Genomic DNA, 23,379 nt, shown 5'->3' on the forward strand with positions numbered 1-23,379 from the left:
AATCTGCCTAAGTATGGGGAAGAGGCAGAAATCGCTGCTGCTTTTCTTCCTGAAGCCCAAGGCTGGAGTTGGACAAGGTGGCTCAGCACGTCCCACCATGTGCATGAGGTCCCACACTGCCTTCTCACCCAGTCTGAGCTGGTGCAGATCATTGCCCCCATCAGAGAAATAATTCCTTTCTTCTTGTACTTCTCTGCTGGGTCAGTGATCTAAATATACTTCCTCAGTGGGCAACAGAATACATGGAAGAAGAGGAAACGGACTGTTTTTTCATCAGGAAGAAGTCATTAGGCCAGCTTAGCCTTGTTTAGCAGTGCCCTGTGTTGCTTTTGAGATGAGTGAAGATGTTCCAGACTTACTGGAGTAACAGTCAGAAAGTCCCCACTGGTTGAAATATAGCAAGTTGTGTAAGAATGCTTTATGTAATGAAAATACCTTTTAATTCCCAAGAAACACAACTTTTTTTCTGCCTAACAGGTCTACACATGTATTAACTAATCATTTAGTGTTGGTATACATAAAACAGAGAAATGAAAACCTAAGATTCCATCCAGAGAGGATAATACAGGGCTTTTTCTCTTACACGCATTTGACTGTGTGCAAATGAAACAACAGGAGCTCTCTGGATGTCTTAGTACTAGGTAGAATTGCAGTTACAACTATTTTGTTGTTAGTTGTCTTTGCTTTCTTCCCAGCATAGTTCTTTCCAGACCACCGAAAAATTCCCTGGGAGTTAGTCATAAGATCTTTTACCATAAAATCGTTTTTACTTTTGTTCTTACCTGCATTTTTGAGAGTGGTATGTGTGAGAGAAATTACTTTTGGTAACCGTAAGCAGGCAGCTAGGCATGTGCAATGTCATGTTAATACAGGGTCAGAAATCTGTACTTTTATCTGTAGATGTCGGGGAATCGGCATGTTGATCACTCTATAGAAGATGGAGGTGATGAAGTTCGTGAAGATGTAGTTGATGCAAGGCCAGACAGAAGTAGCAGATTCTCACTTTTTGCAAAGTAAGTTACTGCATTAATTCCTGTTATTATATCAGCTGTCGTGCTACCCCTCAGTGGGATTTTGGTGTACAGTTTGCCATGTCCACAATGTCATCAGTGGTTAGGATAGGGAGATGGTTTATACTATGTAGGTTTAATGTATAGATCTGTACCTTATGGTATCTCCCATAAGCTTTATTTGGTAGTCAAGAGATCACTTAGTTCATTTAGCGTCAATTATGGTCCCTCATCTTAAACACTGCCCTTTGGTGGAGCTGGGAATTAAATATGCCATTAATTATCTATTTTACTGCATTCAGCTCAGCTCATCTCCTGCACACTGGAATCCCCTGCTGACTATTTAAGTTAGTTTAAAGCCTGGATATGCCATCTAGGTTGTAGCACAAAGAAGCCTCACAGAGTCTAGAGATGCAACCCATTACAGAATAAATTAAAAAGCCTTTTATTTTAAAACATAGTCATCTCACTGAAGTATAAGCTTTTTTTCATTAATTGTATAGGAAGCAAAAATTATGTACTGCTTGTCTGTACTCCTGAAAATGCTAGATAAATGTGACTGAAAATGCAGAAGATGAAGAATGAAAGTGCAGATTGTACAAATACTATTGAATGTGAGGAAATGCCCCAGCCCTGGCGGTGTTCAGGGACAGGCTGGACGGGGCTTGGAGCAACCTGCTCTAGTGGAAGGTGTCCATGCCTGTGGCAGGGGAGTTGGAGCTAAATGGTCTTTAAGTTCCTTTCCAACCCAGATCATTCTGTGATTCTATGATTCTATGAAGTTACTACTTAACACTGTGAACTTCATAGATTTAGAAGGATTTTATTAGAGGCATTTACTACAAAGACTGTGGTATTTACAAAGAGGTTTTGATTTTTATCGCTACTGGACATGCACATTCAAGTAAACAGTATGAGTTAGAGAAAGTACATGGAGAATATAATTTCATTTTTGCTGCTTATTATGTGAGTCTAATAGGGGTAACAAATCTGCAAGAAGTGAAGATGCTTTAGTGTTAGAAGACTTTTGATGTGCTGTTAAGCAAGCCACTTTGCTTTCTCTAATTTTCTCATTCCTTAAATATGTTTTATGATGTGTGTGTGTATTATTAATTTTAGCAGATTTATGTCATGCAAAATACATAATGTATGTTTGGTTTTAAATCTTGCCAAACATTTTTCAAAAGATTCTTTTTAAACTATAAAATGTGTGTTTCAATATCTGAATTGGTCTTCTTTATAAGAGGTGATATGCTAATACTGCTATTAAATTAGGCAGCTCAAAGTTAATCATTCCTGAAGGAAAGGCAATAATCAGCTTTTCTATCGCTTTTTTCTGTAAGACATTTTCCAAATAATTTGACTGTGCATCATCAGTTTGAGGCATTCATCTTTTGGGAACTCCTTGAAGATAAGTTTGAAACATTTTTCTTTAGAAGTAAAAAATTGTTTAGATGAAATATGAGGTAACTGAGAAGATTCAGCTTAGGTTTTGTATTAAAAAAGAAACCCAGAGCAGTGAGAAACTAAATTGAAGCCCTCGCAGAAAGGCCAGCAGTTTCCACCAGCTTCACAGCTCAGAATTGGAAGCTAGCGGAAACTGCTGGTCTTTCTTCAAGGCTTTGAAATGGTGAATTACCATTCTCTGGATGTGACTGGAGATTCATCTTGCGAGAGCAGTAAGTAGAAATAGGTGAGAATCTTACTCACTGCAGCACATTTCTCTCAGAAGAGTGTGGGCCTGCTTTAGCATCGAGGCCACGAGGCTCAGAACAAGCCACGGAGCGGATAGGTTCTTCTGGCTGCACCACAGTTAAGGGGAATTAACTTGTACGTATTTCCTTTGCTTTGAAAAAGTGATAGTATTTAGTTAGTGGTGGTGGGGAAAGGAGTTGAAAGAAGTCAGTTTTGAATGAACATCCGCCGGTGGTGTTTGGTTCGGGGGGTTTGTGGCCACTAGATGGCAGGAGGGTATCAATTTTGTTTATTGCAAAAAAAAGAAGTGGGCAGAAATTAGGGTAAGTTGCAGTTGAGCAAAAAGTTCTGTTTAAGAAAGCAGGATACACTGTGGCAAGCTTGTGCACAACCACGTTTCAGAACATGGTTAAATGAAGCTTGAGCTGAGGATTTCAAACATGTATTTTAAGTCTTTATGCGATAGAAACAAATAGAATTTTTCCCATAGGTTTTTTTTTTTTTCTTTTCTGTGCTCTGTATGCTCCTGTTGTGCTTTAAGGCTTTGAAAATACTTCTCCACAGAATGATATCATATCGTCATTTGGTGTCATAGAACCATGGAATCATAGAATAGTTAGGGTTGGAAAGGACCTTAACTCACCTAGTTCCTTAAGATCATCTAGTTCCAACCCCCCTGCCATGGGCAGGGACACCTCACACTAAACCATGTCACCCAAGGCTTTGTCCAGCCTGCCCTTGAACACCTCCAAGGATGAAGCATTCACAACTTCATTGGACAACCCATTCCAGTACCTCACCACCCTCACAGTAAAGAATTTCCTCCTTATAGCAAATCTAAACTTCCCCTATTTAAGTTTGAACCCGTTACCCCTTGTCCTATCACTACAGTCTCTAATGAAGAGTTCCTCCCCAGCATCCTTGTAGGCCCCCTTCAGATACTGGAAGGCTGCTATGAGGTCTCCACGCAGCCTTCTCTTCTCCAGGCTGAACAGCCCCAACTTTCTCAGCCTGTCTTCATACGGGAGGTGCTCCAGTCCCCTGATCATCCTCGTGGCCTCCTCTGGACTTGTTCCAACAGTTCCATGTCCTTTTTATGTTGAGGACACCAGAACTGCACACAATACTCCAGGTGAGGTCTCAGGAGAGCAGAGTAGAGGGGCAGGATCACCTCCTTCAACCTGCTGGTCACGCTCCTTTTGATGCAGCCCAGGATACGGTTGGCTTTCTGGGCTGTGAGCGCACACTGAAGCCAGCTCATGTTCATTTTCTCATCAACCAACACCCCCAGGTCCTTCTCCGCAGGGCTGCTCTGAATCTCTTCTCTGCCCAACCTGTAGCTGTGCCTGGGAGTGTTCTGACCCATTTGTAGGACCTTGCACTTGGCATGGTTAAACTTCATGAGGTTGGCATCGGCCCTCCTTACAACCTCAAGGTCCTTCTGGATGCATTCCTTCCCTCCAGCGTTGGTGGGAGTTTAAACCACGACACAATCGAACCACACAGCTTGGTGTCATCAGCAAACTTACTGAGGGTGCACTCAATCCCACTGTCCATGTCACCAACAATGGTGTTGAACAAGACTGGTCCCAACACTGATCCCTGAGGGACACCACTCGTTACTGGTCTCCAGCTGGAGACTGAGCCATTGCATGCAGCCATCCAGCCAGTTCTTTATCCACTGAGTGGTCCACCTATCAAATTGATGTCTCTCCGATTTAGAGACAAGGATGTCATGCGGGACAGTGTCCAACACTTTGCACAAATCCGAGTAGGTGACGTCAGCTGCTTTGCCCATGTTCATCAGTTCCATAGCCCCATCATAGAAGGCCACCAAATTGGTCAGTCAGGATTTCCCCTTCGTGAAGCCATACTGGCTGTTACCAAGCATCTTTCTGTTTTTCATGTGCCTTAGCATGCCTTCCGGGAGAATCTGCTCCAAGATTTTGCCAGGCACAGAGGTGAGACTGATTCGTCTTGGGGATTGATAGCAGCAAGCCTATTTTTGCATCCAGAAAACGTAACATGAAACAATTGTGCTTCCACCATATTAAGTAGAGCAGAGATTTCCTAATGAAAGTTGTATTTTCTTTCTTTTTAAATCTGTATCTGAAAATTCCCAAGGTAGACTCATGCTTGCGCTGTCAATAGTCATGACTGTTTGTGGGCTTCAGTGAAGAAGTACAACACAGAAGAAGGTGGTTATTAGTAGTATAGGTACCAGTTTTATTCTGATTTAATTGTATAGAACCATTTGTCCTCTGGTTACTTTTACCTACTCCAGCCCTAATGTTTTGTTTTATGGGCAATATTCCTCTCATCTGGAAGCAGAAAACATAATTTACATATATATTTAGGAATTCTTACTAATATCTAGTTACAGTTGAAACTGTGTGATTCTGTAGTGTCCTTAATGCAGAAACATGAAATATATTGTAAGAAAATTCCACTAAGGAATTAGAGAAGTGCATAGGGTACACTGACATATAGTCACCAAGAGTACTTCATCTGTTTAACACTGCAAACCCAAAATATCTCTAAAATATTTATTTCTGCCAACTCAAGCCACTATAAAGTTTGAGACTTTTCATTTTAATGAATCTGAAAGCTTGCTGGAAACGTCAGTGTGCATCTTGCCTTCAGTAGTGCAATAGTTATGATACCTACCATGTTTGTAAACTAGCATTCAGGTCAAAAAGATTTACAGATATAAAGGTTTCTTTTCATTTGTATGGTATTTATTTTGGTTACAGGGCAGCAAAGTAGGGAAGCACGGATGTTACCAAAGCCGTCTACTTCAACTTCATGTCCCTTGTCTCAGTATAGGTATATTTCTCAAAATAGCCTTGTCCTTCAATGAATAAATGTTCATTATTGAGATTCAGCCTCAGCTGAACCTCAGCTTTGGAGCTGTAACAAGTGTGGCAAGTTGTCTTTGTGTCAGCTTTGTTCTTCTGTTGTTCTTCTGTCTTTTGAGGGGGATTGCTTCTATCCACTTTTGATTACCAACAGCTTATTTTTATTTGGTTTGTAAGAAGCTCCTTTGCAGGTAGAATTTTATGAAGAACAGTTTCACAGTGATGAAGATGCACACGTTTTCCCGAGTTGTCCATTCCCTATTTTTTTTGCCATTTGAAAACACTGGGCCTGGATGCTAGGTACCCACCAATCCCGCTCTGTCACTCCCCTCTTCAACTGGACAGGGAGAAAAAAATGCAACAAAAGGCTCATTGGTTGAAATAAGGAAATGGAGAGATTACTGTCTTGTTCAAAACAGACTCGACTTGGGGAAATTGGTTTGATTATTTGTTAGGTCTGGAGCTCAACTTCTGGAAAACACTACGGGAGTATTAATTAGTGAAAATCTGGTCAGGGCTTGTACTTTACCTGGGACATTTACTGGATGTGCCACATAGGAAATTCCCCAGTATCCCATCTAAAGTGTAAGAACTCCCTAATTCACAGTCAGTGTTTGTTTCCAGCCTCCTTAGAGGCTTTTATCTCATAAAGCACAACAAACGCTGGGTTATCAATGAACTGTATCCGTAGCAATCAAAACAATGAGTCAAGTATCCTAATTTCCTCTTAGTGTAGGAATTTATTCCCCTCATTGCAGCAAACGCTGGGCTGTCATACAAAATTTGGAGGAAAGCTATTATGTAGTGTCATTTTTAAGCTTTCAAAAGATTCAAAACCAAATTAAACTGGATTTATAATAAACCAAACCTGTTTAAATAAATAATAAATACATAGGAAATGGATCTGCGAATCAGAATACAAAGAAGTTTTGGAAACTGCATGTTAATTTGCAGCATTTTCTTAGAAATAGTGTGCTAATATCAGAATAATAATGGTGGATCAGGTTTTAAGAGAAAGAAGACAGACATACTACAAAATGAAGTCTTCTGTCCCACCTTACTCTCAGGATCAGCTGTGTTTTCCTACACTCTTACATAGGAACAGCGATAGAATCAGAGCGACAGGAGTGTTTTCTGCTTGTCAGCAAAGGTAGATCAGGCCTGCATGACCTCAGCTTGCAGGGTGATGGGTGTGAGGGTTTGAATAGCCCCATAGAAAAGTCCAGCGTGACCCACTGCTGACACATGCGAATGTTTGGGCCTGAACACAGAGAGCGTCCATCCTGTTTCTCTCTCCAATGTAACCCTGAGTATGGTGGGCTCCTAGCATTAGCACAGAGGATTAGACTTGTTCTTGAGGACAAGCTGAAGCTGTTTGCAGATGCAGTGTGGAGTACCATTTGATGATGAGCCAAGGTACTGTAGAATGTTCCTGATCTCCTTCCTTCTCTGCCACCTGTTTGGAAAGCTCATGAATGAATACCCTGAGAATTTTAGTGTCAGTGTTTATATCAAGCTAATTATAATTGTAGTGACATTTTGCAACTGCCAGTCCTGGCCAGAGAGTACTCTGAGAAATAGGGTTTAGGAGGGGAGGATTGGGTTTTTTTTTTGTAATTTTCCAAGCGTTCCGTATAGCAATGTATGTACCTGTTAATTGCTCTTAGTACCTATGATAGATAAGAGAGGCTTCACCTTTTCTTCCCACGCTCCCCTCCCGAACAGGCAGTTGCCTGTGCTCATTATACTACGTAGGATTTCAGTTTCCAGAACACCCATGGCAGGTGTGTACGTGCAGGTTTTCTAGAAATAAGGAGAAAACCTTTCAGCAAGCAATATGCTTTATTTGTAAAGTTTTACCTTTTCTTTGTTACTTGAATATTATCTCACATACAACATTATGAGGCCTGCACAGCAAGTATCACACAGCTGATTGGGAAGCTGAAGATTAATTACAGATTGATGGTTGAGAATTTAAAACTTTACTGGTGTTTTCTCTGCTGCAGGTGTCACACCTCAAAATTGTTATGTAAGCTGTAAATGATATATGAAATATGTGCACAAAGACTAGGATACTGTTGCCTGTTTCTTTTTTAACAGCTGCAAAATGTGAACAATATTAGATGTAATAGTCTGTGTTGAAACTGTTTACAAAGTGCAGCTGGCTCAGCCCCAGCGTGCTTCCTCTGCTTCATTTGTATATAATAAAATTACAGCCATGGTTTTGATTTGAATTATGTGAAGACCATCATTTAAACGTGGTTAGAAGAAGGAGGCAGATGTTAACTATCAGAACTCCAGAGATATATATATATAAAATATACAATGTCAGAAGTTGCAGTCTGAAGCTTACTCCTTCAAACAGCTCTGCTCTTTTCATTACAGAGTGAGTTTACAGTTGCCCTGGACTGGGTTTATTTGTTTTCCAAGTTCTTAAAGAAGAGTCTCCCTCTGAATTGGAGAAGGGACAAAAAAGCTGTAAGAGTAGCTCAGGGTCTAAAAAATGTCATACAATGAGGGATTTAAAATGCATTTAGTTTCTCTAAATAAAAGTTGAAAGATAATTTTCTGTTATTGTAGGTAGTATGAATACGTAGTATATTATACAAATATATAGGTGATGGAAAATCAGAAGATAGGAGGAAGCACTTTTTGTAAGCAAAGAATTCATAAATGGATCCAATGGATCTATACATGGATGTTTTTAAAAAAAGTTGAGTATCAATCTAAAAGACGTTCTGTAGATTAAACAGAAGCTGCAGGTTTGTAGAAACTACTGAATAAGGGTTTGTGGCTTGCTTTGCAAGAGATCAAATGAAAGGTGTGCTCATACTTCGGTGAGTCAGTTACTGCAGTTAGCATCTTGCAGTTCACTAGCTGATTTTGTTCATCTCCGAGACTGTTGCAGTTTTGAAGCTTTGTGGTAGGCGGAGCCTTGTGATTCAAGCTAATACACTTTAGATTATATTTTCAAAGGAACATACTGATAGCCATTGCTGTAGTGCAGGTGAGTAACTGCAGTGTGATCAGCTGTGGTATCTTGACTGTTATGCCAAGGTCTCAGAGGCCTTTAGGGCTATGTATACTTTGGGAGAATGCTGTATTCTGTGAACTGCTACCCTGTCATTTTTGCAGTTCAATTTAAAGAATCATGTGTAGGCATGAGCAGTTTTATCTCTTCGGGGAAGCTAATGTGCAGTAACCAAAGATAGGAATTTGTGTCGAACTGAGATCCACTGTAAACCTCCATAGTGAACAATAAGAGTGCCTTTGTTTCAACCACTTAGGAGGCAGATGGCAGTAAGCTACCTCCCATGCTCTGGATGTGAACATAGTAGGTATGTACAAAACAGTGGATTTTAAATTCATTCTCTAGTTTACTGTACACTGCTATCCCCCCTGGAAAGAAGCCATGAGATCTGCAGTTCTTTTATGAAATAAGTTTGTTTAGGCTCCATTTCATAATGGATAAGCTAAAACCAAGAGATACCGAGTTACTTTGCTAAAGCTATTCAGTAGCAGAATCAGGATTCACACTCAGGTCTCCACCTAGAGCACAGCTAAGTGGCTCTTAGCAGATAACAGAACCTATCCCCCCAGCTGAGCGTTTTGGTTTGTTTAATTAACTTGTTCATCAAGTTAATTGATGAACAATGAATGAATAGTTTAATAACTACTTTTATAGCTTGTGTTCTATTGCTGGAGGTGATGCAGCATACTACAGGAAACGTAGGAAAATGCCAGGGTTTCTTGAAAAAAATAAAGCATTTTAATTTGCAATTTTTGTACAAAATCTGTAACAGTACTGCTAGGTATGTTATAGTAAGAATAAAAACAGACTTTTAATATGATACTGTTTTATTGGATGAATGAACTCAGCCCTGTCTTGAGCAAAGAATTTGTTAATGATAGCTTGGGTACCTCACAGCTCCATTATTAGCTTTATAAGTTCAAGGAAATAATCACATTGTTTATCTAACTCCTTTCTTTCAAGACTGCTATAGCAATATTTTCCTTTCAAAATTAGTGTGTTTACAGTTACAAGGAGGGCTTGGAACCTCAGTTTCCAAAGAAACAAGAGGTACAGTCTTCATTAGCTTCCTAGTTTCAGGGTCATTCAGGCAAAAGGCTTTGCCTTTGGTGACTTTTAAACTGGCTTCGTTTAAGCAGCAGAACATCTAATTCCAAAGATGTCCTAAGAAGCCATGCACTAATTGGCAGTTCAAAAAGAAGCTGGAGGCTAAATAATTATTACGGCCCTGATCTTGAGAGCAGTGCAAATGGGGATAATTTTACTGCCTGACTAGTCCTGTGGCTTTTAGTAGGGCTGCCTCCCAGGCTGAAAGCAGGGTGCGTTCCTTCAGGGCTGTGATGTTTGAGCAAACACACTTGCCATTTCTCTTTATCCTACCCCTTTCCAAGAAGAAACTTTCAAGGCTTAGGCACTTCAGCAGAGTAGTACATGAAGATGAAAGGGTTGCATAGACTCTATGTGTCATTGGTGAATATGAACTTTAGACTCCAATATTCTCAGTTTACCATGTTTCACTATAATTTACAATTACTTCAACAGGCAAAACAAGGTTATTAGAGGGAACAGAAATCTAGTACCATTTGATTGGGTTTGTGTTTTAGTGTTCCAGGGTTTTGGTTTTTTTTTTGTGCTGTTCATGTTTGTTGTTCTAAATTGCAGCTGTCAGTTTTCATGCCTTTGTATAAGACATCTCTTTGCCATAGTTAGCAGTATAGGTGAAGTAATGTTTAGATGCTTTTGGGGGGACTTTTATGTTCAGTTTTGTAAGACCGTTTTTCTTCTCTCTTCTAAACGAAGACTTTCTATTATGTTGAAGAGATTCTGACTTTAATATTAGAATTTTTTTAAACATTTTCTTTTGACATTTATCTGGGGCATATTTAAAAATAGCCTTCTAAAGACCAGATACTTTGTTTGTGCTAGTCTGTCAAAGTCAACAGTCATTTGCTGATACTTTCAATAGGGAAAGTGAAAGCATGCAGTATTTACTTGAACTTCCTCCTGCATAATTAGTATTGTCCCTTTTTCCTGAGGAGATTTTCCCTTCAGCTTTTTAAGCTGGTTTTCTCTACTGGCATGTACTTTGGAAGCCCAAGTAACCTTTGTTTAAACAGAGATTGTGAGGGATAGTGTGTATTTTTTTGATTCACGATTATATTTAACTGCTTTCAAAAAAGTCCTTGGTAAGGTGTTCTGTCTGAAAAGAGAGAAATGGAAATTGCATCTGCCATTGGAATGTATTGAGAAGAAAAGTTTTCTGAACCCATAGTGTGTAACAGATTGGAAACAGTTGACATCTCCCAGAGGCCAGTATCTTCTGCAGTGGCTCCTGTTAATGTTTATTGCTGGCTTCACTTAGTATTCTAGCATGATACCTTCTTGGCCTGTGACCCAGGATCACACCATCAAATGCACCGTAATACAGTTTTAGTATTTATCCATGTTTAAATGCAGCAAATATAGTAAAACATTCCTTAGAGTTTTCACAGGAAGTTGTAGCTGCCCCATACCTGACAGTGTTCAAGGCCAGGGTCGATGGGGCTTGGAGCAACCTGGTCTAGCAGAAGGTACCCCTGCCCAAGGCAGGGGGGCTGGAACTGGATGAGCTTTAAGGTCACTTCCAACTCAAATCATTCTATGATCCTGTTTGTTCCAGCCCTTATGGTTAGTCCTTATCCTGTGTAATTTATGCTTTCTGATTTTTAACAGTAAAGGAATATTAATTTTTATAAAAGACTATTCAAGTAGTAGCACATTCTTCTTGTCCAGAAATGTTGCTGCTCTGCCAATATGATGAAATATTAATGGGAAGAGGCAACAGGATAATCTATTATTTGCATGCAGCTCTAAATCTGTGTGACAGTCTACCAAAACGGATCTGACAAAGAACAAAGAGTCTGCCTTAAAGAACTTAAGATCTAAAAAGCTCTAGTCATGTTTTACAAGTGTCTTTGGCTTGTTATTGCCAATAGGTTTCAAGAGAAAAAAATTCAAAGAGGGGAGAGTGTACAGTAATTAGAGGTGTACTAAATACGGTGAAATTAGACTGGATAAAAGTATTAACGCTGGCAGTTTGAAGACAAGGTTATGTAGGAGTAAGACATATTAATGTATGATCATCAGAAAGCATCAGCCGTATGAATAGCCACTAATTACTGAGTTTAAGGTAGAAACAGACAAAATATTGAGCCTTGGTTTGTCTAATTTATGAATTCTGTTTCTTGTTAATTTCGTTTGGAAGAATAACTCTGAAGTAGTCTCTGGCACACTCAGTTATACTACACATAGTTTGGTGGTGCTTTGTGATGGGCAGCAGTCGCAAATATCATTTATACTGTGCATGCAGTAATGGCAGAAGTGGGGTTTTTTAGACAGAAATAGCGGCATAGAACCACACAAACTGCATCAAATTAAATCAGCAATATAGGCTACGTAAGTGTCTTTAGAGATCTTAAAACTAATGTATTATGTTCACTTACTCCACAGTATTGTAATTCGATGGGGAATTTATTCAGATGAAGCTTTTAAAGAGGTCCCCAAATGTAAAAGCCATGCAGGAAACATCTCAGCTGTTTGTAATGGAATAAAGAGCATTGCATTTTTAAGATCTATTGCATCCCACAATGTTACGTGTATGAAAGTTCTGGTGGATGTTGGTTGATTACCTGAGAAGATGCTAAAAAGCGTGGGGACTTCAGAAAGGATCCTGAGATGGTGTGTTCTGTAAAGGTAGCCTGTTTTTTAAGGCAGATTTTAACAGAAACCTGTTATCAGTCATTCAAAACTGATACATATTGTATTAAAGAAGCATGAAAGAGTAAAAAACTGTCACAATGTTTTGTGATATTCACTGTCAAGTAAAGCCCAAACCTACTGAAGTTCGTAGAGAAAGTGTTCTCTTGTGTGTGTGTACTTCAAATAGAAATGAACATAATTAGTTTAGCCTTTCCCACCTACCGCTAAAGTCAACTTCCTGAAATTGAATAGTATCGTTATTGTAGACTTAATTTTTAATCTGTTTACACAGATTATTTGACGTTTTTTATTTTACATCGGCTTACAGCAACAAAAATCCCCAACTTTCCTGGAAGAGAAGGATACTATAGCTGTTTTCAAAGCCAGGATATCTCTCTGTAATACTGTTTTTAGAGTTCATTTTTATTAACACATTAATTTCCTCTTAGAAAAGTGAACAAATAGGGAAAAAAGCAAGCAGAAAACTCCTTCCATTGTGTGACTGGGAAGCAATGATTGTGAAACTTGTCTCTGTTCATCTAATCCTCTGTCCATAAGGCTATTGAAGTGACTTCTTCTCCAGGGAGAGCTGTTTCTTCTTTCTGTGTGCTGGTGTCACATTGCTTCTTAGGCCAAGCAGCTCATGTTTTCAGAAGAGTTCTCTTGTCTGTCAATTATTATCATCCTATTTTTAATCATTCTTAATGCTGAGGTTTAGTAAATGAAGTGGTGTTAACAGTTCTTGAGAACTTTCCTCGTGTTGTGCTGGTGCTGTTCCAAGTGGAGTCCATATAGTTAGAGCAGACCAGCTTTCTTAGAGCAGAAGGGTCTTTTACAGTCACTGGCCTTTACACCTTGAGCAAATTAGGCAATACCAGACTACACAACTGACATTACGTGATGTGATGGAAAGTGAAGACTCTCCCTGTGGAAATATATCACACTACACTTGAAGTTAAGCATCTGGCTTTCACTGAAACACGTTACACTGGAGGACTGGTAGAGCTGAGCCCAGGAGCCTGGCTATAGCAGGTGGGAAAGATGGTAAGAGGCTGCAACACTCAAGGAAGCCATTCTCCTGCACATGGATTCTTACTTTGTTGGTATGTCATATTAATACATGGTAGCGAAGAAAATGCAGGAAGATTGCAGTAGAAAGGAAGCCAAAGGAGGGGAAATCTCAGCTTCTAAGAGACACTGCTTTCAGTTGTCAAACCTAAAGCCTATATTTAGAAACAAATTAAGGGTGAAAATGAGTCAGGCTCTCAGGGTGCCAGGGTGGAGTTTCAGTTTTCCTGAACCCTTGATTGGAGGGAGAGAACATGAAATACATGAGAGCACTGGCCAGAACAATATTTCTGTCTCAGGGAAAAATCAGTGACCACTAGTGGAGTGAGAAATTACGGCACAGTTGTAATTAAAAGCTGAAGAAAGAGTAAACAGTCTTAAAATTCAAGTTTCTATTTAGTCTGGACAAGTTTGAATCCCAAAAGAGGGAAGCTAAAGACACTGGATGTCAGAGAAGCAGAATGAGATAAAACTGAGGGGAAATAGCTTAAAACATTTTATAACAGCACATAACTAACCTGTGAAAACCCCATCAGAAAACATATTGATTAGAAGGGTTAGTGAGAACTACAGCGGTAAATATTTAGCATGTGTCTAGTTCAAAGCTTAGAGAACAAAAATTTATCAAGGAAGCTTGAGGCTTTCAGTCATAAAACAACCTGTCAGTGACAGGGCATTCCCCTTAAGGACTCAGTATTACATGTTTATTAGTCATTATTACAAGGTCTGATTTAGCTTGTTGAAACTGAAGCGTTGGCTCTTACGCTGTCAGTTTAGTGCAGGTCAAGTCAGGCAATTCCCCTATTGCTCCATGTTGGCACAGAAAATAGAATCTTCAAAAAACAATTTCTCCCTGGACTGCAGGCTCAGGATATTTATACTCCACAATCTTTGCTTCCTTATTTATTCAGTTTGGATAGATACTAAAAGATTCCTGGAACTGTTTGTTGTCTGCCAGTAAAGAAATGATGGGCATAGCCCTACAAAGCATGCTGTGGTTGCTTAGTATCTTGTTAGCCTGTTCAGCTTGGAAGGAATCATTAGAACAAAACCATACTATCCTCTATAAAGGAATAGGGAATGTGTGCTACTGATGAGGGTTCTCTGTTACACTTGACATTGAGCGGGATAAAGATTCTACTTTGTGCAGAATCTAATTTGTGTACTTTGGGAATAGCAGCAGTAATAGTCACATCTCTGAAACTCCCAAGTATTTCTGTATGAATGAGTGCAAACTATTGAACTCAGAAGTGAGGTGATTTCAGAGAAGTTGTGTGGCTATGTTACTATGCCCCTTAACCCAGCTTCTTTTTACATTGAGGCTTTTTATAGGGTAATGTGGCTGCGTGATTTCTGGACTAGAATTAGATCACTTCCAGCATTTTAGGAGAGCAGACAGTGCAAACATGATAGAGTACTGCTCATGTGGATCTGTCCCAAGTGTTCACAACTGCTCATGGGTTGGACATAAACAGAAGTTTGTGTACAATCACCTTGAAAATATCCTATTGTGTGTAACAGCCCCTCTTAGGCATGGCTTTGTTCAGGAAATCACTGAAGCCAGATAAACCTGCAGAAACCTGATTCCAGTGTGGACTGAGGAAATTAGCCTCTTCATCGGCCTGAACGGTTATTTGTTGTTCTGAAATTACTTTTTGTCTCTTTGCCAAAGAGCTGTCCAAGTGATCTAGGACCAGGGGGAATTTTAGGCTAAAATAAGAATCCAAGATCTCTTTGAAAGTCAAATGTAATATTAACATCATACAGTTGTGGATAATTCTTTAAAAAGGTTAAAATCTCTTCTTGAGGCAAAGCATATTTAATTATGGCTCCCAGAGCCCTCAAGAAGCAGTATGCAAAGAGAATACCAATACTTGTCATTTGCCAGGAAAAGAATGTACCAGAGTATCAGACGGAATCCTCAAGTAAGTTTAATTCAATATCATGTTTTGTCTTCTCTAAGAGAAGTCTAGGAGAGGAGAGGATATTAGGATGGTCACATGTAGAAAGAGTATAGAGAAAGCCTGCCAGGTGCAGCTATTTAATTTGGCCCTTTGTAATAAAACATGATGACACTCAAAAATAAGAAGAAGCTGTTGTAAAATTGAGTCGTATTAGCATTTAAACACAGTGCATCATCCAGACAGGGTTTGTTATATTTTCCAAATAGGTTTGTCCTTTAGTAATAAAAAAGGGGGCACTTATGCTAAAAGATAGCAATTGTTAAATCAGGAAGGTAAGAGAGTAGATTACTAAAAACATTTAATCAGTTGGCAGCGATCTCATGTCTACAGGCTGTTATTGAACCAAATAGCTTAGTAGTTCTTTAGAAAGATGTAAGAGTGGGAATAGTGAAAGTACTTAAATTAATTGAGATTATGGGGAAAATCTAGTTTTGTTAATAACGAACTGTGTTATACAGTTATTTGTGCTGTGAAAATAGGTTATGTTTTGCTCTCGGACATCATCAATAAATACTATTGGAAGCAGGATGCTGGACCAAATAAGAGAGGTTCTGATAACCTCTTCTGGCCTTCTGTGAGCATTGTTTCTAACTGGGCTTGCTCCAAAGTTTGTTCATAGTTCTGAGGTTGAATCAGAGCCTTCATAGGCTCTTACTGGCTTCAGTTCTGCTGGAGGAAATCTTACCAATATCTGAAACCACCTGCTTGGACCAGAATGCCCACCTCTAAAAGCAAGTACTGCTGAGTTCCTTGTGCTTATACTTCAGATGCACATGCTGGCTGCAATGGTCAGTATGTAGTCATTAACAGAGAACTATAAATGCCTGTTTTGTTTTGTTGTGGGTTTCCTGTTTGGTTTTAAGTGAGGTTCAGGTATTGATAATTACATTCAAATGTGCTTGGTTTTTTGCATAGGATCAGACTGCTGTTTGGCAGATCAAATTAATGCATGGCCTGTCCACATCTATAACCTTTGTCAGTAGGAACTGCCTAATGCTTGGCCTTATCTTCAGAGAACTTATGGGTGATGATGATTTAGTAAACAAATCCTATCACTCCATCGGGTAATCTTCTTGTATTTAAAGTAGTTATTAAGGGAGATTCCATGAATTATTTATAGTAAAAGTAAAATATGTCCAGAACCATAGTTTGAAAAAGGCTATCACCAGCCTGACTTCATATTTAGGTATTTGTTTTATCTGTGGGTCAGGATCTCCATATATTACTGTTGGCTGCAGTGCACTTTAGAGTCACTTTACCATCATCAGTATCCAACCGCATACAGTAATTGCTTCATAGAAATCACATGATCTTTGTGCCTCTATTTAAAATATGAAGGAAGAAAACAAATACCAGAGAAGAAAAAACATTGGGTGGGGCTGCCTGGATGATTTGAATTAAGGTAAATAGGCACACTGCATGTGACTGGGCCCTAACAGTAGTTCCATTTGGTTCACCCAGGAAAAAGAAGAATGGAGAAGAAGAACAGCCAAAGTCCTCTCTCAGTAATCAGTACCGAATTGTTACACCCACATTCCAGTATAATATGGACTACAAGAAAGTTGGCAAATGTATTATTATAAACAACAAAAATTTTGAAGACAAAACAGGTATTGCTCTTCTTCTGATGATAGTCATTACGGACCTTAGAATTCTTATACTTTAGTTAATCAGTAAGCATTTTATTTTTAGGACATGGAATTTTAATGATTATATTTGTCTTTTTTGAGAATCAGTTATTCCTACAATTTATTCCTGTTCTTTCTCACTCGTATTAAAGCAGCTCTTTGCAGCTCATGTTTCAAAGGGCATGTCACCTTGCTCTACCAACTTCAAACTAACCCTTTGTCCCAGAGGTTAAGGCTGGGTTGTTAAAATTTGAACTTTGGCATCTGCGACCCATATTATAACTCCTCTGTCCCTGAGCTACAGCTATGACCTACAGAAACTAAAAGCTGTAGCTGTGCTCTGTTCACACTCCTGCATTTAACTTTTCAGACCATGCAGAGTTTCAAAACAGATACTTGTGTTATAGTCAACTTATAGGTCTTTTCCTATATGCTTGGCATACACACTAAATCAAGTGTTTATTCCAAAGAATTTATATCAGTTTCTTTTAGATGGGTATTATAGGTGCTCTTTTCCACTGTTTCTCAGTTACACTGCATAACCAAAAGGAGACAGAATCATCCATAGTGGTCCAGTGTTGCAAGATGCTGGAGACATGCCAACATTTTTCAGGATAAGATCCGTGTTAACGCTGAACCTTGCATGAAAACAAACCTCACAGTTTGTTCTCAGTGCTGAGAATGTTGTTAAAAGGATTGTTTTAAAATCATGTCACCATGACACTGGTTAGTTTTATTAATTATAAACCTAAAAATGTACCTTTGAGCATGTGATTAATTTTGAATTGTGTAATGTGCAGTCAACCCTACTCTTTGTTTTCTGCCAGGAATGGGTACACGCAATGGCACTGATAAAGATGCTGGAGATTTAGCTAAGAGTTTTCAGAACTTGGGGTTTGAGGTTTGCACATACAATGACCGAAGCCGGGGTGATATGGAAAAATTACTGAAGCAAGGTAAAAAATTAGAATCATAGAATAATTTAGAGTGGAAAAGACCTTTGGAAGTGACTGAATCTACCCCCTGCTCAAAGCAAGTCAAATTAGAACAGATTGCTTGAGCCCTGTTACATGCTATTTTCTGTATAGAAGGATTTGGTTTCTGAATGGATTAGACTTAATTCCCCACCTCTTCTTCCAACATCAATTCAGAAATACAGTTTTCTTGTTATATTAGGAATCTGAAGCATCTGTCCTTTGTATTAAGTGAAGAGCCTTGTCATAATAGATACAGAATCCAGCCTGTTGACTCCAGTGGGCTAGACTTGGAGTCAAGTGAAGGATGCATTTATGTATTCAAGATACACATCACAGTACTAAAAAGTAGGTTGTGTCATTTTTATCCATTCCCTCTTGTGCCTTCTAGTAGAGGCCCAGTGTATATTTAGTCTCAGAAAAATGTGTTTGCTAAATATAATTTTTATTTAGAATGTTGCTTCCTTTTGGCTAAGAAGTATTTGATTTGTAGCTGCTGAGGAGAATCACAGTGATGCTGCTTGTTTTGCCTGTATCCTGCTAAGCCATGGAGAAGAAGGCCTCATCTATGGCACTGATGGACCCATGGCTATCAAGAGTTTGACTGCGCTATTCAGAGGAGACAAGTGTAAAAGCCTTATAGGCAAACCCAAATTATTCTTCATTCAGGTAATAGCCCTAAGGTAAATACAGTACCCTACTGCTGCAGTGGAGAAAACATGATATGTTGGTTGTTTGCTCTGCAATATGTGTTAACTTACTGAATTGTAGTGGCGGTTTTGTGAAAAACTGTGTTGAGAGAAGTTGGGAGATTGGTTTGTTTTTAAAAGATAATTTATATACAGCATTCACAGATGTAAAGAATATATTGTCACTGTAATTTTGTACATGGTGTCTCTTTGTGCTTGGTAATACATGAGCTGCAAAGCAGAAAGATAAACTCCCTCTCTGCAGACAGAGCTGAGTACAGAATGTGGTTATACATTGCACTTGTTAATGACGTGCTAATTACACTTGTTAATTGCTGACTATTATATATAATAATCTTATATAGTAAACTAATGCTGACTTGGCACTTTGACAATCCACTGAAATCCAGAGCCTGCAACACTATTCCCTCCCTTCAGGGATGTATATTTTAAAATGGGCAGGCTAGTAATTTTATCACTGGACAATGAGACATCCCATGGAATTTAATTTCTGCTTCTAATACATGCAAAGTACTGTTTAAAACTATATACATTAAAAAATGTTAACAAATACTCAGTTTTATAACACCTTGTTTCACCTTATTGAACAAGTTCTCTTTGCCTTCACTGCTATCAGGCATGCAGAGGCTCTGAATTTGATGAAGGCATACAAACTGACTCTGGACCTGCAAATGACACTCTGGAGACAGATGCCAATCCAAGATACAAAATTCCAGTAGAAGCAGATTTTCTGTTTGCGTATTCCACAGTGCCAGGTAAAGAAAAGTGGGTCAGGGTGGGGGTAGAAGCCTAACAACTCATCACTCACATTGATTTGATGCTAAACTTACCCTTATTCATAACATATTGTACATCGATGGACAAAACACTAAGGCCTACTGTATGTTAGGCCACTGTGTTGTATGCACTTCTTTTTACACTAGCTGTCATGGAAACAGGATAAAGCCCCAATCTGAGAAGGTGAAAAGACGTAGACAAATGGAGGAGGCAATACAGTTTTTTGGGAATCATGCCTGTCCATGTCCCAGTTTAGTGAGTATGTTGATGAATACTTGATTGAGGCAGGAAGAGAAATAGTTACAGCATGAAACTTGGAGAGGAAAAGCATAGAATCATAGGATGGTTTGGGTTGGGAAAGGACCTTAAGATCATCTAGTACCAACTCCCTTGCCATGGGCAGGGCAGTTTCCCAAATGCAGAAATATAGATCGGTACTTTAGTAGTGTGAGGTTAGGAGAGCTAATACACATTATTCTCCAGTTTAATGAAATAGGATATGTGACACAAGTGATAAGATTTAATCTTTCTGTGTGTGCATTATCACTCTTTGCCCAGTCTTTCACACAAATTAGACGTATTCTCTGCCATTCCATTCTTCAGATATTCTCTGGCATTTCATATCTTCAATATAGTAAGAAAAAAAAGAGGAAAAATATACTTTCTTGTCTGTCTTTCCTGTAAGGTTATTACTCCTGGAGGAATCCTGGAAGAGGCTCCTGGTTTGTGCAGTCCCTGTGCTCTGTGCTAAATGAGCATGGAAAACAACTTGAGATCATGCAGATCCTCACACGGGTCAACTATGTGGTTGCCACCAATTTTGAATCACAGTCTGATGATCCACGCTTCAGTGAGAAGAAGCAGATTCCCTGTGTGGTCTCTATGCTCACCAAGGAACTTTACTTCTGAAAGTGTACTTTAATGCAGCCAGTGATGAAAAATCAGGATATGGTTTTGGGTGGAGATTTGATTATAAACTGGAGTAATACATTTTTAATAACAGAAATGTAATTACACTAGATTTTTATATTGTATAAGATGGGGTATCTGATGGCTGGCCAATATGCAAGACTTTAAGGAAGAAATAAATGCTGTGGGCCAACCTGACAGCTAATACTAATGACTGTATCTTAATTTCCCTTAGTATGGCTGTCATGATTTATGGCTACTGATGACATTCTGGGAGTAAGCTACCTGACCCGTAAAGGTTTATTCCAGGAAACAGATTGTAAATTAAGAAGAAACAAATTAAATTGGGAGACTCTATCTTTTCATTCACTGTGAACTCATGGAACCATAACTTCCTTGGAAATTTCCAGAGACCATCATATTATGGGTATGTCCAATGATGAAACAGTTTGTAGCTATTTAAAAGGATGCTTCTTAGTCTATTACATTAATTTCCCTTACATGAGCACTATTAATGAAGACTAATGGTTGTTCTGTGCTTCTGGAAGTCAATTTATTTAGTTGTCACTCTAGCATAAATGAATAAACAAAAAATGGGGTTTTGTCAATGATTTACCTGAATAGTATGAAAATATAGTAGAAAATTCAGAATTAAACTCCTTGGAAATGATTGGCAAACTGTAATTGGGTGATGCCTTGTGAAAGTGCCATTGTAAAGATTTCTGCCTTGCAGATGACAGCTAACTGATAAAGCAGCCTGAAACAGTGGTACTGCAGTGTTTCTGCTTGCAGAAATAAAAATGTCTGCTTGTTGATTAAGAAGGTTTGAACCAACAGAAAGTTAATGCCACAGATTTGATATAAAGCATTAACATTTAATGTTGAAATGATAGAATTATATGTTCCAGTAACAAACGGATATTCAGGTATAGCTTCTATTTGTGAGGAATTTTGCCAACACTGGAAATACTTACTTGAAGCAGAAACTAGAAGTGCCTTTTTAGGGTCTTGATTTTGTATTTTGGGGCTATATTGGTGATGTTGGTATTCCTACTTTTTATATACTCTTTAAAATTGGTAGCTAGCTCAAAAAAAGTAAGTTTAATGATGGTTAAACTGATAAATGATCAGTTGTTCTCCCTTTTCCTGGTTAATGTACTCTTTGCAATCTTCTTCGAAAGTAAGTGCATATTATTAAAGCCAAGTTACCAAATGATTAAGTTTATTTTCTTACAAATACTGTGACATAGTGAGGCATATTTATATTTTCCTAAGTCAAATCTACAGTTCTTTGAATTACAGGCAGTGATTGTTTTATGGATGTCTTGAGCATGAAATCAATAAAGGCCTTTTTAAAAAATCCTGTTAATATCTGCATGTTTGTCACTCTCTCTGGTGAAGTGAAAACCAGACACAATAAATCCTAATGCCTTTCTCAGCCAGGAATGCAGAAGAGCTTTGACATCTTTCAAGAGGAGAAGGCTGTGTGGAGACCTCATAGCAGCCTTCCAGTATCTGAAGGGGGCCTATAGGGATGCTGGGGAGGGACTCTTCTTTAGGCACTGTAGTGATAGGACAAGGGGTAACGGGTTAAAACTTACACAGGGGAAGTTAAGATTGGATATAAGGAAGAAGTTCTTTACTGTGAGGGTGGTGAGGCACTGGAATGAGTTCCCCAGGGAAGTTGTGAATGCTCAGTCCCTGGTGGTGTCCAAGGGCAGGTTGAACAAAGCCTTGGGTGACATGGTTTAGTGTGAGGTGTCCCTGCCCATGGCAGGGGGGTTGCAACTGAATGATCTTAAGGACCTTTCCAACCCTAACTATTCTGATTCTATGATTCTAAGGTAAGTTTTACAGTGGGTAAACCATGAAGAAAGTAAAAGATGAAAGTGCTTTAAAGGAAATATCCTGACCTACCAGCACTTACTCTTGCACCAAGCATAAAATGCCTTTACAGTTATGTAAGTAGCATAAGAAGTAGCTTCACTGTTTTGTGTTCCAGTAAATGATGTTCTTTAAATCTGAACTTGGTTACATTTTATTGTACTTTATGATCTTTTAGGGTCTAACTGTTGCTTTATCTTTCAATCATGGGTGGATACTATGTTTTAGATACAGCTCAGGGGAAATGAAGGGACTTCAGAAAGCTGAAACCACAAATACGAGCTGTCTCCAGGCTTTTTTTCTGCATGGGCGATGTTTATAGCTGCCTCAAATGTCTGTATTTTGTCATTGCTTCTAAGTGAATATTAATCTTCTGGACTTCCCCTTTCAGAACAGCCTTTAATTTGCTTCCCATGGCAATGGCAGAAATTTCCGTGTGGGTCAAATTTCAGGGTGTTTGTATTTGCACATGGACTATAAGAAGGCTGTCACAATGCAGGGCAAGGACACACCTGCTTTGCTCCAGGAGGCAATACAAGGAATTTGGAAATGCTTAAAGGTGTATTCTAAGACCTTCTGCACCATACAGACATTTTACCTGTAAGTATTACCACAGTTTGTTTTCCTTATCGTGGTATTATATTTTGGAGGCTTTATAATAGCCTACGTCTTAATAATTTGAAGCATTTTATTTGCATTTTAACTGAAGTGCCTCGTTGCATTTCAAAGGGTTGAAAGCGATTGAATCTCCTAATGCCAGGCACACAAAAGTGTGAGGGGGAATAGTCATAGAATTGGAGTTGACTATTCTGATTTAGACATAAGCTGTTTAAAATATTGCTTTCCATTGAAAAGACAATTAAATGCAGCAACTAAAAACTTGTTTCCAAAATGGAGAGTGAGATAGCACAGCTATAACCTCGTGGGTTTCTCTCTTTCTCCCTGTAAATCTTGACCTTTGCTGAGACCTAGAAGAGACTTTGTTCCTATCATAGGCTCTTGGAACATTGTTTTGCAAGATTTGCTTCGTTTGCCTGTCACAGTGACTCTGTTGGTCATGTAGAGAAGAGTATTACATTGTCTTTCATTGCAACGCCACTGTTGACACTAACAGTCTGACTTGGTGTGCAGTT

At 38.9% G+C, this 23,379-nt stretch overlaps 1 protein-coding gene across 1 annotated transcript; it reads left to right on the forward strand.

The window, feature by feature from the left end:
- The first annotated feature begins 900 nt into the window (after positions 1 to 900).
- CASP7 (caspase 7) lies at positions 901 to 21,736 on the forward strand. Its single transcript, XM_057421006.1, has 6 exons — positions 901 to 1,013; positions 16,826 to 16,974; positions 17,820 to 17,948; positions 18,460 to 18,635; positions 19,293 to 19,431; positions 20,139 to 21,736. The coding sequence occupies exons 1-6, from the start codon at positions 901 to 903 to the stop codon at positions 20,360 to 20,362; spliced, it is 930 nt and encodes a 309-aa protein (XP_057276989.1). The 3' UTR covers positions 20,363 to 21,736.
- The last annotated feature ends 1,643 nt before the right edge of the window (positions 21,737 to 23,379 follow it).

Source organism: Pezoporus wallicus, unplaced genomic scaffold (genome assembly GCF_028554395.1).
Source record: "Pezoporus wallicus isolate ANWC-B61680 ecotype Strahan unplaced genomic scaffold, APGP_CSIRO_Pwel_v1 contig_3365, whole genome shotgun sequence".
NCBI lineage: Eukaryota > Metazoa > Chordata > Aves > Psittaciformes > Psittacidae > Pezoporus > Pezoporus wallicus.